This window comes from Trichechus manatus, unplaced genomic scaffold, assembly GCF_000243295.1.
Source record: "Trichechus manatus latirostris isolate Lorelei unplaced genomic scaffold, TriManLat1.0 scaffold00056, whole genome shotgun sequence".
In the NCBI taxonomy this organism is placed as follows: domain Eukaryota; kingdom Metazoa; phylum Chordata; class Mammalia; order Sirenia; family Trichechidae; genus Trichechus; species Trichechus manatus.
Window position 1 is genome coordinate 3,923,071 of NW_004443992.1, and position 16,978 is coordinate 3,940,048.

Sequence of the window (16,978 nt, forward strand, 5' to 3'; positions counted from 1 at the left end):
TTTTAATTTTTTTATCTGATTTTTCCTCAAATAAGTTGGTGTCAAGAGTTTTATCTCCAATGTCACTAATTCTAACTTCTACTGCCTCAGTTCTGGTCCTATGACTTTCTATTGAGTTGTCTAATTCTGAAATTTTATTGTTAATCTTCTGGATTTCTGATTGCTGTCTCTCTATGGATCCTTGCAGCCTATTAAATTTGGCATTATGTTCCTGAATAACTTTTTTAAGTTCTGCTACTACTGTGTCTGTATGTTCCCTGGATGTTTCTGCATGCTGTCGAATTTCCTTTCTTATTTCTAGAAGAGTTCTGTGTGTTAATCTTTTGTATTCTGCCTCTGGTAATTCCAAAAAGTTCTTTTTCTCCAGAGAATTTATTGATTCTTTATTTGGGGAGCTTGCTGAAGCCATCATGGACTGCCTCTTTATGTGATTGGATAGTGACTATAGTCTCTGAGCCATCAATAATTTATTATAATTTTAGTTTGTATTTACTTAGTGAGACCTAGCTTCTTATTTTGTTTTGTTTTGATATACCCAAATAGGCTGCTCATGTGCACTAGTTTGATTTTCGACACGTTTGGATCTCTAATGTCCTGTCACCAGGTAGTTAGTTCTGTAACTAAGTACGTGTACACAGGAGTCCGTTAAATTTTCCTATATGGGTTCAGGTCAGGTGTTCAGGCAGCTGGTCACGAAGTGTGGGATGCAGGCTCTCACCCCCAGTCCTAGAGAGGCATGGGTGATTGGTGCAGGCACTGGACTCTGGCTGTGGTAGGGGATCACGCGCTCAGCCAGGCAGGGGGCTGACGGCTGCCCCTGAGAGTCTGAAAGGAAAGCGTGTCCCTCTTCTCTAGGGTGAATAGGTAGGTGAGTTTTGCAGCCGGACTATGAACACCCCACTCTGTTGGCTGTAAAGACTCGAGGGCACCACTTTTTCTTGAACTCCTGTAGCAAGTGACTAGGCACTTTAAGTGCTACCACCAGTCCTCAAGCCCCTGCTGCAGATCGATAAAAGTGCCTACTTAAGGGGCAGGGCTGTTTCGAGGGTCACAAATCTGCCAGTTCACAGCTGAAGCAGTTGAAGTTAAACTTTAGATGTTTTCCCTGTTGTACTGTGGCAGTGAGGACTAACACGGTTGAGATGGGTCCCCACAAGTCTATACAGGGTTGTAAGGCACTCAGAGTCTGCAGACCCCGATACCTGTGCCCAGCAAAGGAGTTGTACCAACCCTGTGTTCCTGGCCTAGGGGAGCCAGCAGCTTATTTATTCCCTCTCCAAGGCCAGGAGAATGGGTCAGGGCGCCTTTTGGGATCTACTTCCAGCCCAGCGGACTCCCGGTGCAGAGCATGGAGGGAGGAGGTAAAAGGGAGAGAGGTTTATCCCAAATGGGTTTTTTTTTTTTTAAATCCCCGTGAAAGGGTGCACGCATGTACTTATCCTAGCCTCTTGGGAGCTGCTTTTCACTGGTTCTGAGTGTCCAAGCAGAATCTCTGCTGCTCGGTCTCTCTCGATGTGGAAACTGCTTCCCGAGTGTGCACAGAGCACCGCCGTTTGCCTGCTTCACCGTGGACCAGTGTGGCTGTGGCACTGCAGTTTTGCTGCCAAGGCTCTAGCCCTCCTCACCTCTTCCAAATGATCTCCCTCTCCCGTATCACTCAGATTGATTTCTTAACCTTGCCTTGTTCAGGGCTCCCAGATATTCACATAGAATCAAATCACTTGTTTTTCCAGGTCTTTGTTGTAAGAGGGATATAGGAAGCATCTAACTACTCCGCCATGTTGACCACGCCGCCTCTCTTTCCTGTCTTTTTAATGAACTCTTGCTTTCTTCATGTATGATGTCCTTGATGTCATTCCACAACTCATCTGGTCTTCGGTCATTAGTGTTCAACGCGTCAAATCTTTTCTTGAGGAGGTGGTCTCTAAATTCAGGTGGGATATACTCAAGGTCGTACTTTGGCTCTTGTGGACTTGTTCTAATTTTCTTCAGTTTCAACTTGAACTTGCATATGAGCAATGGATGGTCTGTTCTGCAGTCAGCCCCTGGCCTTGTTCTGACTGATGATATTGATTGAGCTTTTCCATCATCTCTTTCCCCAGATGTAGTTGATTTGATTCCTGTGTGTTCCATCTGGCGAGGGTCATATGTATAATCACCGTTTATGTTGGTGAAAAAAGATATTTGCAATGAAGAAGTCATTGGTCTTGGAAAATTCTATCATGTGATCTCCGGCATCATTTCTGTCACCAAGGCCGTATTTTCCAACTATTGATCCTTCTTCTTTGTTTCCAACTTTTGCATTCCAATAACCAGTAATTATCAACGCATCCTGATTGCATGTTCGATCAATTTCAGACTGAATAAGTTGGTAAAAATCTTCAATTTCTTCATCTTTGGCCTTAGCGGTTGGTGCATAAATTTGAATAATAGTCGTATTAGCTAGTCTTACTTGTAGGCGTATGGATATTATCCTATCACTGACGGCGTTGTACTTCAGCATAGATCTTGAAATGTTCTTTTTGAGGATGAATGCAACGCCATTCCTCTTCAAGTTCTCATTCCCGGCATAGTAGACCATATGGTTGTCCAATTCAAAATGGCCAATACCAGTCCGTTTCAGCTCACTAATGCCTAGGATATCGATGTTTATGTGTTCCATTTCATTTTTGATGATTTCCAGTTTTCCTAGATTCATACTTGGTACATTCCACGTTGCGATTATTAATGGATGTTTGCAGCTGTTTCTTCTCATTTTGAGTCGTTGCCACATCAGCAAATGAACGTCCCAAAATCTTGACTCCATCCATGTCATTAAGGTCGGCTCTACTTTGAGGAGGCAGCTCTTCTCCAGTTGTATTTTGAGTGCCTTCCAACCTGGTGGGCTCATCTTCTGGCACTATATCAGACAATGTTCCACTGCTATTCATCAGGTTTTCACTGGCTAATTCTTTTCAGAAGTAGACTGCCGGGTCCTTCTTCCTAGTCTGTCTTAGTCTGGAAGCTCAGCTGAAACCGGTCCGCCCCGGGTGACCTCGCTGGTATCTGAGTACTGGTAGCATAGCTTCCAGTATCACAGCAACACGCAAGCCCCCACAATATGACAAACTGACAGACACGTGGGGGGCACTGAATTAGACATACAAAAATTGTTTAATTGGCAAATGTTTTGTTATATATATCTTTACCACAATGAAAACAATTAATTAAAAAAAGAAAAAGACTAAATAAATTCTGTAGTTACTCTAGTTTACAGTAATGCACCAATGTCAATTTCCTCATTTTGATATTATACTACAGTAATATGTCACCATTAGAAGTAGGGTGAAGGGCACCTGAGACTGTTTGTACTATTTTTGCAACCCCATATGTATCTATAATTATTTAAAAATAAAAAATTTAAAAGTAATATTTAAAATAGTATGTTGATCATCTGAGATGACTGAACGGATATACTAAAAGTGTTTCAGGGATATAAAGTTCTCGTGTTTCTAATTAGGATTCATTCTGGTGTAAGAGTACTCTTTTGGTGCTATTTAATATTTATTCAGCTTAGCTTTTATTATATTAACTCAGGCATTTAAGTTATATTTTCAAAAGAAGCTAGTTCCATAATAATCGTTTCCCTATTTTACATCTCAGCTTCATAGATAGTCTTATTCTGCCTATCCTTATACTAGTCTTTCATGGAGACTGATTAATATATTAGGTTTGCCCGTGTTTATTTATACAAATTTTGTTTTGTTTTGTAGCTTTCTTTAAAGGGATAAGCAGCTAATAAAGCTGATTTTATATATATATATATAGTAGTGGATAAATATTTAATGGAGCATTTCAAGTCAGGTTTCTAAATTGCTGTGTCATATTCTAATCACTGATTCATTGTGTTTTGGAAAAGTTATGTACCATTTCTTTTTTTTAAGGTGAAATCCATTCTTGAAAAGAATGAAGAGGAGCTCTCTCTAGCAGTGAGTTGCCGCGATGCAGCACTGAAAGAGAGTCAGAAGTTGAAAGGGGACCTCGAAGCTTTGGAGGAAAGGGAGAACAGGAAGGCAAGGCACCAGTCCTATCTGAGTGTGTTACTTAAGAAGTCTTTCACATTTAATTTCACATTACCATTAGTAAGACAGAAGGAGAATTAATCAGAACAGGAATTTTTTTTTCATAAAGAAAGATTAGAATACTTTTAAAATATTTCCTTTAAAAATACATTATTTAATTCCCAACATTTTTTTAATTTCCTGTCTTAAAATAAAAGAAAAAGTCCTTTTCATCTGACCTTGGTAATAATAGCTTGCCTAAAAAAAAGTTGCCATCAAGTCAGTTCTAACTCATGGCAACCCCATGTGTGTCAGAGTAGAACTGTGCTCCGTAGGGTTTTCAATGGCTGATTTTTCAGAAGTAGATCGCCAGGCCTTTCTTCTGCGGCACCTCTGGGTGGGCTCAAACCTCCAACCTTTCCGTTAGCAGCTTTAGTAGCTGAGTGCATTAACCATTTACACCACCCAGGGACTCCAATAACCTGCCTGCTTATGTTTTATTAGTATCATACAGCGTTACTATGATTTCATTTTAAATTAAATTACTAAGTGCTTTCTACTTAACAGTGTGTGTGCTTAGTGAGAACAGAGGTCACATCCAGTAAAATGGTAGTAGTATCATCAGAACCTGTCTAACTTCAGGGAGGAAAATACAAATCAAGATCAGTCCAAGGCTGATGCCTGTGAGGTAGAGGTCAGACATAACTCCACCCTCCAAACTTTTCATCAGTTCTGACACCAGCCGTCCTCCCCATGGCACTCTCTTCTTCTCTGCTGGGTTTGATAATTTGTTACAATAGTCACACAGAACTTACAGACCCGGGAGGCAGAGCCAACATGGTGCTATAGACAGAAGCACCATGCTATCCCTCTGAAGACCCGAAAAACTAAGTAAGACAGATACAAGCATCCATCTTGGAACCCTAAGCACCAAATGACGGGATAAAGAACTAGATCAAGCACCGAATGGAAGAAGAAACTAACAGGAAACAGAAAACGAGGAGAACTACAGAGTGCAGGTCCCTGGCCAACTAACACAGCATGGCTTTGCAGTCTTGGAGCTCAGCCAGTAATGACCACAGACGGAGTATGGGAAGGCAACTTCACAGAGCTCCCAACAGGAGGCAGAGCACCTGGTAACCAGAGATACACGCCTTCCCACCCCTCACTCTTCTGTCCTGTATCCTGCCTCTGCCACTTTCCAGTGGCCCACGGTCAATCGGCTGGAGAGACACCAGCTCACTGCTGCCCTGGGTCCACCCTGCCCCCACCAGCTGGCTCCCCTAGCGCACCCTTTTCCCCCCACTTTTCCTTTCTTCCTCTTCCTTCTCCCTCCCACCTAGCCCCCTGTGCTGCATCCACCCCTTCCTGACAGGCTGTGCTGCACCGCCCCAGCAAGAGAAACACCAGCTCACTGTCACCCCGATTCCACCCTACTCACAACAACCAGTTCCCTCAGCACCATATTTTTGCTGTTGTTGTTTCTTCTCTCTCTTTCCCTTCATTCCTTTCCTTTCTCTTGTCCACCTAGCCCCATGCTCTGCCTCCACCTTTCTCAACAGGCTGTGCTGCATGACTCAGCTAGAGAGCCACCAGCACACGGCCTCCCCGGGTCTGCCCTGCCTGCATCCGCCGGCTCCGGCTGCACTGCCATATATATTTTTTTTTTTTTTTTTTGCTTTTGTTTCTTTCTCTTCTCTCTTTTCTTTCTTCCTCCCACCTAGCTCTGTATATCACATCCTCTCCCTTCCCTCCTGCCTCTCTACATCACCTACCAAGCACCATGCCCCTAAGTGGCACCGGAATGGACCCCCAGACCCTATCCTGTGCCGTCCCTGGGCCACGCCCTGCTGAGTGCTACACCTCCAAGCAGGACTGGTGCAAACCCAGCCCCTGCCCCAGTGCGCCCCTGGCCTGCCCCGCCAAACACCATGCCCCCAAGCTAGACGAGCATGGACCACCAGACCCCACTCTCTGCTGCCCCTCAGCCCCACCCAGCCAAGCAGGACTGGCACAGACCCTTGGACACCCAGACCTTGCCCACACAGTCCCTAGGCCCCACCCCACAGAGCGACATGCTCCCAAATGGGACCTGCGTAGACCTCTGGACGTGGTCCCACACTGCTCCCCCCCCACCCTGCAGAGTGCTGTACCCTGAGCAGTAGTAGCACAGACCCCTGGACCCCACCTCATGCTGCCCCAGGACCCACCCCACCAAGCACTGTGCACCTCAGTGGGACAAGCGTGGACCTCCAGACCCCCAGACCCCCACCCCGTGTCACCCCCGGCCCCATTCTGCCAAGTGCCACACCCCCATGCAGGACTGGCATGGACCTCCAGACCTCTGACTCTACCCTGCCACACCACCCCAGGCCCACCCCGCCAGCCCTGGTCCCTGCCACAAACGACCCATCCCTGCCCCACCACTGCCCTGCTGGACTTGCTCTGCTGCACCATAGCTGAGTGACCAGCCCTGTTCACCTGGACAAGGTGGTGAGAACTATCATACCCAGACAAGCAAGCAACAAAACACTCACCGCCTACCCACCCAGACATAACCAAATAAAACAAAAAAGCGAGATGAAAAAAGCAAACCTACAATCAGTAAACAAAAAAAATAATTCCTGAATGTCTCAGAGACAACAGACAATATCAAAACATATAAGAAAACAGGACAGGATGGATCCAGTAAGCCACCAAAATGAAACACCAGATGACTTTCCAGTAGGAGAAAAAGGCACTAGAACTACCTGGTAGAAAATTCACAAATCTAATATTTCCTATCTCCAAGAGATTAGAAAACAGATGAAGGAAAACAGACAGAACTAAGGAGAAAATAGACAAAATCTTGGAAAATACAGACAAAATTAGAGAAAACAGAGAAAGCAATGGAAGAATTCAGGAAAATAATACAGGAAAAAAATTCAAAATAAGTAAACAATTAGAAATCATACAAAAACAGCAATTAAGAATCCAAAAGATAAACAAGATTTCAGAAATAGACAATGCAATAGAAAGTTTTAGGAACAAATTTGAAACAATGGAAGACAGGATCAGTGAAATTGAAGACAAATCCATGGGTACCACTTTGAGGAAAAATCAGAGAAAAGAATGAATAAAACCTAAGAATTATCTGTGACACAATTAAGACCAAAAATTTTCATGTGATCAGAGTTCCAGAACGGGGGAGAAAATAGAAAACACAAAGAGGTTTACTGCAGATTTGCTGACGGAAAACTTCCCTAATATCATGGAAGATGAAAAGCTGACCATTCAAGAAACTCAATGAACCCCACATATGATAGACCCTAAAAGACACGAAGACATATCATAATCACACTTGCCAAAACCAAAGACAAAGGATCCTGAGAGCAGCTTGAGAAAAACGAAAAGTCATATACAAAAGAGAAACAATAAAACAAAAAATTACTGGGCAGAAACTATGCAGACAAGAAGACAATGGGATGATGTATATGAAACCTTAAAAGGAAAAAAATTGTCAACCAAGAATAATATATCCTAGGAGAGGGGTATTTACTAACTAGAAAGTAGACAAGAATTATCTCAGGTGAAGGGAAGGACAGCACACACTACAGGGGAAGTCAGCACAACTGGACTAAACCAAAGTTAATAAGTTTCCTGAATACAATCAAACACTTTGAGGGACAGAGTAGCAGGGGTGGGGGTCTGGGGACCATGCTTTCAGGGGACATCTAGGTCAACTGGCATAACAAAGCTTACTAAGAAAATGTTCTGCATCCTACTTTGGTGAGTGGTGTCTGGGGTCTTAAAAGCTAGTAAGTGGCCATCTAAGATGCATCAATTGGTCCCAACCTAACTGGAGTAAAGGAGAATGAAGAACACCATGGTCACAAGGAAAGTATTAACCCAAGAGACAGAAAGGGCCACATAAACCAGAGAGTTTATCAGCCTGAGACCAGAAGAACTAGATGGTGCCTGGCTACCACCAATGACCGCCCTGACAGGGAACACAACAGAGAGTCCCTGACAGAGGAGGAGAAAGTGGGGTGCAAAAATCAAATTCTAGTAAGAATACCAGACTTAATGGTTTGATTGAGACTGGAGGGACCCTGGAAGACATGGTCCCCGGGCTCTTTTTTAGCCCCGAACTAAAACCATCCCCGAGGCCAACTCTTCAGACAAAGATTAGACTGGACTATGGAACATAAAATGATACTCATGAAGAGTGTGCTTCTTAGCTCAAGTAGATACATGAGACTAAATGGGCAGCTCTTGTCCAGAGGCAAGAAGAAGGCAGAGAGGGTCAGGAGCTGGTTGAACGGACACGAGAAATCCGGGGTAGAAAGGAAGAGTGTGCTGTCACAGTATAGGGAGAGCAACTAGGGTAACAAAACAATGTATATATAAATCTTTGCATGAGAGACTAACTTGAATTGTAAACTTTCACTTAAAGCACAATAAAAAGAAAACTGTAACGAAATTAAAAAAAAAAATAAAGTCCATTGTTGAAAAAAAAACAAGAATAATATATCCTGCAAAACTCTCGCTCAAATATGATGGCAAAATTAGAACATTTCCAGATAAACAGAAATTAAGGGAATATGTAAAAACCAAATCAAACTTACAAGAAATACTAAAGGGAGTCCTTCAGTTAGAGAACCAAGAACATCAGACAACAACCTGAATCTAGGACACAGAACAGCATCAGCCAGATACCATCCTAGGTAATGAATTCTCAAGGATAAAACAAAACTAAAAGATTTACAACAGGGAACCATAGACATCAGTCTGTAAATGACAAAACATAAGAACAATAAAAGGGAACGATAAACGGTGTAGGTATAGAACTTTCAAATGGAGATGATGTTAAGGTGATAATCAGTAATAAAAGACTGGTTCAAACTTAGGAAGATAGGGGTAAATTTCAGGGTAACTACAGAGAAAGTTAGCAAACCTACTCATCAAAATAAAGAAGAAAAACATAAAGTCTCGATAAACACAAAAACGAAAGAAACAAAAAGAAATTCCACAAACAAAAGAACGCAACACAGGAGAGTAAGAGGAACAAAGAAAATGTCAGCACCACACACACACACACACACACAAAATACTACAAAACGACAGCAATAAACTCACACCTATCAGTAACCACACTGAACGTAAATGGCTTAAATGCACCTGTGAAGAGACAGAGAGTGACGGAATGGATAAAAAAAAAAAAAATGACCCATCAATATGCTGTCTACAAGAGACATACCTTAGAAACAAAGATATAAATATATTAAAAATCAGAGGATGGAAAAAAATACATCAACAAACAGCAACCAAAAAAGAGCAGGAGTGGCAATACTAATCTCAGATAAAATAGACTTTAAGGTGAAATCCACGATAAAAGACAAGGAAGAACATTTTATAATGATTAAAGGGACAATCCACCATGATGACATACAATAATAAATATCTACACACCCAACAACAGGGCTCTAAAATACACAAAACAAACTCTAACAGCACTGAAAAGTGAAATTGACAGTTCCACAATAATAGTAGGAGATTCAACACACTACTCTCGGTAAAGGATAGAACATCTAGAAAGAAACTCAACTAAGATACAGAAGATATAAAGCCACAATCAATCAACTTGACCTCATAGACATATACAGAACACTCCACCCAACAGCAAAGTATAGATTCCTTTCCAATGCACATGAAACATTCTCCAGAATAGACAACATCTTAGGCCACAAAGCAACCCTCGACAAAATCTAAAACACTGAGATAATACAAAGCATCTTCTATGATCACAACACCATAAAAGTAGAAATTAATAACAGGAAGAGCAAGGAAAAAAATAAAAAACATGGAAACTGAATAACACCTTGCTTAAAAACCACTGGGTAATAGAAGAAATCAAAGATGGAATCAAAAAATTCCTAGAATCAAACAAGAATGAAAATACATCATACCAAAACCTTTGGGACACAGCAAAAGCAGTGCTTAGAAGTCAATTCATAGCAATAAATGCACACATCAAAAAAGAAGAAAGGGACAAAATCAAAACATCAGCTACACAACTCGAACAAATGAAAGAGAATAGCAAAAGAAGCTCACAGCCACCAGAAGAAAGGAAATAATAAAGATCAGAGCAGAAACAAATGAAATAGAGAATAGAAAAACAATAGAAAGAATCAACAAAGCCAAAAATTGGTTCTTTGAAAGAGTCAACAAAATCGACAAACCATTGGCCAAACTGACAAAAGAAAAACAGGAGAGGATGCAAATAACCCAAATAAGAAATGAAATAGGGGACATTACAACAAACCTAACTGAAATAAAAAGGATCATAACAGAGTCCTATGAAAAACTGTACTCCAACAAATTTGAAAACCTAGAGAAAATGGACAAATTTTTAGAAACACATTATCTACTTACACTAACACAAACTGAAGTAGAAAATCTGAATAGACCCATAAGAGAAGAGATTTAAAAGGTAATAAAAAAAAAAAAAAAAAAAACTTGCTCCCCAAAAAAGTCCTGGCCCAGATGGCTTCACTGAGAATTCTACCAAACATTCAGAGAAGAGCTCATACCAGTACTACTCAAACTATTTAGAACATAAAAAAGGAAGGGATACTTCTGAATTCATTCTTTGAAGCCAGCATAACTCTGATACCAAAACCAGGCAAAGACACCACAAAAAAAGAAATTACAGACCAATATCTCTCATGAATATAGATGCAAAAATCCTGAACAAAATTCTAGCCAATAGAATTCAGCATCATATCAAAAAAATAATATACCACGACCAAGTGGGATTCATACCGGGTATGCAAGGATGGTTCATTAGAAATCAATCAACGTAATCCACCACATAAATAAAACAAAAGAATCATCTGATCATCTCCAAGCAGAAAAGGCATTCAATAAAGTCCAACACCCATTCCTGATAACACTGCCAATAAGATAGGAATAGAAGGAAATTCCTCAACATAATAAAGGGCATCTATATGAAACCTACAGCCAACATCATTCTTAATGGAGAGAGGCTGAAAACATTCCCCCTGAGAACAAGAACAAGACAAAGATGCCCTTTATCACCACTCCATTTTAACATTGTGCCTGAAACCCTAGCTAGAGCAATAAGGCAACAAAAAGAAATAAAAGGAATCAAAATTGGTATGGAAGAAGTGAAACTATCCCTATTTGCGGATGATAGGATACTATACATAGAGAACCCAAAAGACTCCACGAGAAAACTACTAGAACTAATAGAAAGATTCAGCAGAGTAGCAGGATACAAGATACACATACAAAAATCAGTTGGATTCCTATACACCAATAAATAGAACTATGAAAAGCAAATCAAGAAAGCAATACCATTTATAATAGCCTCTAAAAAATAAAATACTTAGGAGTAAATCTAAACAGGGACATAAAAGACCTGTACGAAGAAAACTACAATACACTGCTTCAAGAAAACAAAAGAGACCTACATAAATGGAAAAACATACCATGATCATGGATAGGTAGACTCAAAATTGTGAAAATGTGAATTCTACCCAAAGCAATCTACAAATACAATGCAATCCCAATCCAAACACCAACAGTATTCTTTAACAAGATGGAAAAATTAATCATTAACTTTATATGGAAAGGAAAGAGGCCCCAGATAAGTAAAGCATTATTGAAGAATAAGAACAAAGTAGGAGGCCTGGCACTACCTGACTGAAGAACCTACTGTATAGCTACGGTAGTCAAAACAGCCTGGTACTGGTACAATGACAGACACATTGACAAATGGAACAGAATTGAAAACCCAGATGTAAATCCATCCACCTTTGGTCACCTGATCTTTGACAAAGGCCCAAAGTCAGGGAAAAGACAGTCTTTTCAACAGATTGTGCTGGCAAAACTGGATGTCCATCTGTAGAAAAATGAAACAGGACCCATACCTCACACCATACAAAAAAACTAATTCAAAATGGATCAAAGACCTAAATATAAAACCAAAAATTATAAAGATCATGCAAGAAAAATTAGGGTCAATGTTAGCGGCCCTAATACATGGCACAAACAGGATACAAACCATAACTAACAATACACAAATACCGTAAGATAAACTAGATAACTGGGATCTTCTACAAATTAAACACTTATGCTCATCAAAAGACTTCACCAAACAATTTTGGCTATGACATATCCAACAAAGGTCTAATCTCTAAAATCTATAGGAAAATCCAACACCTCTACAACAAAAAGACAATCCAGTTAAAAAATGGGCAAAGGATATGAACAGACACTTCACCAAAGAAGACATTCAGACAGCTAACAGACACATGAGGAAATGCTTGAGATCACTAGCCATTAGAGATATGCAAATCAAAACCACAATGACATACAATCTCACCCCGACATTATTGGCACAAATCAACAAAACAGAAAATAACAAATGTTGCAGAGGCTGCAGGGAGAGTTGAATTCTTAGGCACTGCTGGTGGGAAATACAAAATGATACAAGCATTTTGGAAAACAATATGACACCTCCCTAAAAAACTAGAAATAGAAATACCATAGGACCCAGCAATCTCACTCCTAGGAGTATACCAAAAACCAAATCAAACCCATTGCCACTGAGTCCATTCTGACTCATGGTGATCCTACAGGACAGAGTAGAACTGCCCCATAGGGTTTCCAAGGAGTGGTTGGTGGATTCAAACTGCCAGCCTTTTGGATAACAGCCGTAGCTCGCCATAGCTCTTAACCACTGCACCACCAGGCCTCCAGCCTAGGAGCATATGCTAGAGAAATAAGAGCCATCACATAAATAATCATATGTATACCTAGCTTCATTGCAGCCTTATTCACAATAGAAAAAGATGGAAGCAATCTAAGTTCCCATCAACAGATGAATGGATAAACTATGGTATGTACACACAACAGAATACTATGCAACAATAAAGAATAATGATGAATCTGCAAAACATCTCACAACATGGATGAATCTGGAAGGCAAAGGACAAATACTGTATGAAAACACTTTATAAAAACTCATGAAAAGGTTTACACATAGAAAGAAACAATCTTTGATGGTTATGAGGGAGGGTGGAATGGGGAGGGAAAAACACTAACTAGACAATAAATAAATGGTAACTTTAGTGAAGGGTAAGACAGTACACAATACTGGGGAAGTGAGCACAACATGACCAAGGCAACGTCATAGAAGATTCACAGACACATCGAAACTCCCTTAAGGACCAAGTTACTGGGCTGACCATCGTCTTGGGGGACATCTAGCTCAACTGGCATAACATAGTTCATAAAGCAATATAAGACAAGTCACTCAGCTCTTCTCGGCCAGCTGTGGAAGCAAAGTAGGCCTTCTCTCTGCTGTGCACGCCTCCTCTCAGTCAAGCAGGCCTCTTCTCAGCCCCCTCGGGAAAGGCTGCTTCTTAGCCCGCTGGATTATGATTCTATAACGAAGGGAACTAGAGGAGGCCTGTCCTGGGGGTGCTGAGAGGAGGTCTGCATGGCTGAGAAGGGGTTTGCCTGGCAGAGAAATTTGCTTGCACACTGAAGAGGAGCTAGAGCTGTACTGCACTGAAGAAGGGAGGGATGTGCTCTCCACTTCAGGGGACTCTTCCAGACTTTGCCTACATGCTTCCTGGTCCTGATCCTGAGTTGTCGCTTGTTGATCCTGATCATGAGTTGTACCCTGTTGAAAAACCAAACTCATTGTAATCGAGTAGATTCCAACTCATAGCGACCCTATAGGACAGAGTAGAACTGCCCCATAGGGTTTCCAAGGAGTGGCTGCTTAGCAGCCAAGCTCTTAACCACTGCACCACCAGCGCTCCAATAAACCACTTAACTATAAGAATAGTCTGTGAGTTCTGTGTGGCCATTGCAATGAATTATCAAACCCAGCAGAGAAGTAGAGAGTGCCATGGGAGGGACGGCTTGTGTCAGAATTGGTAAAAAGGTTGAAGAATGGAGGTATGTCTGGCCCCCACCTCATGGGAATCAGCTTTGTGCTGATGGTGATTCTCATTGTTCCCCCTGAAGTTAGACAGGTTCTGATGCTACTACTACTACCATTTTACACATCCCAAACATCTCCTTGACAGCAGGTGCTAAATTTTGCCTCTCTGAAGAGGGCTGCGGGTTATGTCGTACTTCAGCAGCTTCCACTTTCTCCTACAGTCTTATTTTCCTCAGATAATTCTGATGGGTTTCAGAAAGGTGCTCCCATTCCTGCCCCCATCACAAGACAGATGAGCAGAACCAGAGCAGGATAGTCTGGAATCACCCAAGAGGTTGCTGATCGCAGCATCTCCAGTTAATCTACGTGTTTGACATGACAATGGTTGGGAAGCTCTGCAGAGTTCACCATAGGATCTGTAACCTAGTTTTCTTTTTCTCAAAGTCACAATAACTTAAGACACAAAATTAAGATAGCATATAGTTTAATTATTTCTCTTTCCATTCTATCCAGCCTGGGTTCTATACTCTTTCCTAGGAGCAATAGGACTCAGAAGCAGAGGAAGAGTGATCAGAAAAGATCAAACATCTTTGTCTTGTTTCATTTCCAATTAGGTGGGAAACTTTCAGCGACAATTAGCAGAGGCTAAGGAAGACAACTGCAAAGTTACAATCATGTTGGAGAATGTGCTGGCTTCTCACAGTAAGATGCAAGGTGCTCTGGAAAAAGTACAAATGGAGCTTGGGCGGAGGGATTCAGAGATCGCAGGCCTCAAGAAAGAAAGGTACCTGAGATTACTTTTCTGTCCTTGACATGATTGCATTGTATTAAGCGGCAGTGTGCAGTTAGGAAATGAAGTCACTTTGTATCTTCCTTTGTGAAAGACTAGTAACAAGTATTTAAAGAATTAGCAAATTAGGGGAGATCTCAGATTAGAAATGAACATGATTTTCAAAAATTCAAAATTTTTCTAGTGATGTGAAGGACTATGTATCCTAGAAATTTATCTATTTCTGTTTTACCCTTGCTGTTTTCCTTACCATTTAAACCTAATTCTGCCCTTGGGACTACAGAACAGTAATTGTCAAGATAATTGAAGCTAAATGCCTACTTTATTTTGAATTAATTATCCATTTATTAGTATCCTATTTCAAGATTAAGAATTATTTTAGGTGAATCATTCTGAGAACTATGCCTAACCAAGTTTTATAAGTTAACTCCTTTGAATAAGTTTCAAAGGTTACATAAAAGTTTTCCTTTTAGGTTATACAACAGGTGGTCTGAGTTTAATATGGCCTTTAAAAATATATTGTAATTTGTGTGTTAGTGGTGCATATTGCCTCTATGCTGTGGGAGAACAAGCAAGGCTTATTTTCTTCATTGTCCTTTTCTTTAATTTCTACATTATGAATGTGTATTACCTTTGAATTAAAAAAAAAAAAGTCAAGGGGAATGGTTTTAAAAATGTTGATTGCCATACAATAAAATTCTAGGCAGCTGTTGTATTTAGAAGCAAAATTCTCAACAGCAAACCAATCCATGTGGAGGTGATACTTTTTTTTTTTTTTTTACTGGTGATATATTCTTACTTATATAGAAGTACTAGCCCATAAGTTAGCAGCATATATTGAGAATCTAATGTATCAAGCCAAATTGAATCATGGATGTGACAAGCTATTTAATACCTAAGAGCCCTAGTGTCCTAACCTGAAGCTGAGGCTACTAATGGTCATTTACCAACTGTTAGATATTCTGAGCATCTGTAGGCTACTACATATGACACTATTAGCTTCTCAGAAGAAAAGTGCACTGTAACTCTCAGGCATCCCGTGCCTAGACGATTCTATAATCACTCTCTTGTGCTTCGCATTTCTAGGGCTCTAAATCAACAGAGGGTGCAGAAGCTGGAAGCAGAAGTGGACCAGTGGCAGGCCAGAATGCTGGTCGTGGATGCCCAGCACAGCAGTGAGGTAGAGGCCAGGTTTCTAAAGATGGTAACATTGAGATTTGGGGTTTTATTGGGATATTGGTTTACACTGCTGTTTTGGAAAAATGATGTGAAACAATGAGGTAAATTTCCCTTGCATTCAAGTCTAAGTTTTGGACAGCGACATATTTACAAATGGGAAATGGGCCTGGAGTCTTACAGTGAGTCACTTATTGGCAAGCCAGGACCACTATGCTTAATTCTCTTTGTCTCATGTGTTCTTTTCCTATATTAATGCATAAATGGCTGCAGAAGTTAAAGAACTTAGAAAATAACTTTTACCTCAGTCATAAGTAGCTAGAGTGATCCCACAATTAATAAGGAGACACACACAATGTGTGTGTGTTGGTTTATGCACATGTGTGAATATATTTTATATATATATACAACACACATATAAAATACACATGGATTTTCCATATAAATAAGCTTTTTCTGGAAGATTATACAAGGAACGTTTGTCAGTTCTTCTCTCCTTAGGAAGTGGGACCAGAAGGTCAGAGGATCAGGGACAGGAGTTTGAACTGGTTAAAATTTTTTAAAATTAGGATAAACTAACTCTGTTTTGCACAGCTTTCTAGTGACCAGTTGAGCATAACCTTCCCATTGCCTCCAAAGATTCTCCTAAGCAATATCTGTAATAAATTCTCACATATATATTTCAGGCATCTTGAATTTTTGGTTCTGGTTCCCACTAACTGTTGTTTCAGTATTACTTGATGATACAGTGAAAGAAATGAGCATACAGTGTTATTGAGTCTTGCTTCTGTTACAGGGGAATTTGAAACACTTTTCTGTCTTTCAGATGGAGCCTCTACAAAAAGCTCTAGATATAGCTAGAGAAGACAACAGAAAACTGGCTATGAGCCTAGAGCAAGCTCTCCAGACAAATAATCATCTGCAGACAAAGCTTGAGCACATTCAAGAGAAACTGGAAAGCAAAGAACTTGAGCAACAGAATTTGGAAACCTTCAAGTAAGGGCAGTGTAG

At 40.6% G+C, this 16,978-nt stretch overlaps 1 protein-coding gene across 3 annotated transcripts in view; it reads left to right on the plus strand.

The window, feature by feature from the left end:
* Positions 1–16,978, plus strand: part of CCDC150 (coiled-coil domain containing 150) — an 83,010-nt gene that overhangs the window by 54,424 nt on the left and 11,608 nt on the right. For all 3 annotated transcript variants that reach the window (XM_004378179.3, XM_023732929.1, XM_023732930.1), the window contains 4 exons: positions 3,924–4,052; positions 14,616–14,785; positions 15,878–15,971; positions 16,794–16,963. In XM_004378179.3, coding sequence (XP_004378236.1) covers positions 3,924–4,052; positions 14,616–14,785; positions 15,878–15,971; positions 16,794–16,963 — 563 coding nt within the window. The remainder of the gene's footprint in view (positions 1–3,923; positions 4,053–14,615; positions 14,786–15,877; positions 15,972–16,793; positions 16,964–16,978) is intronic.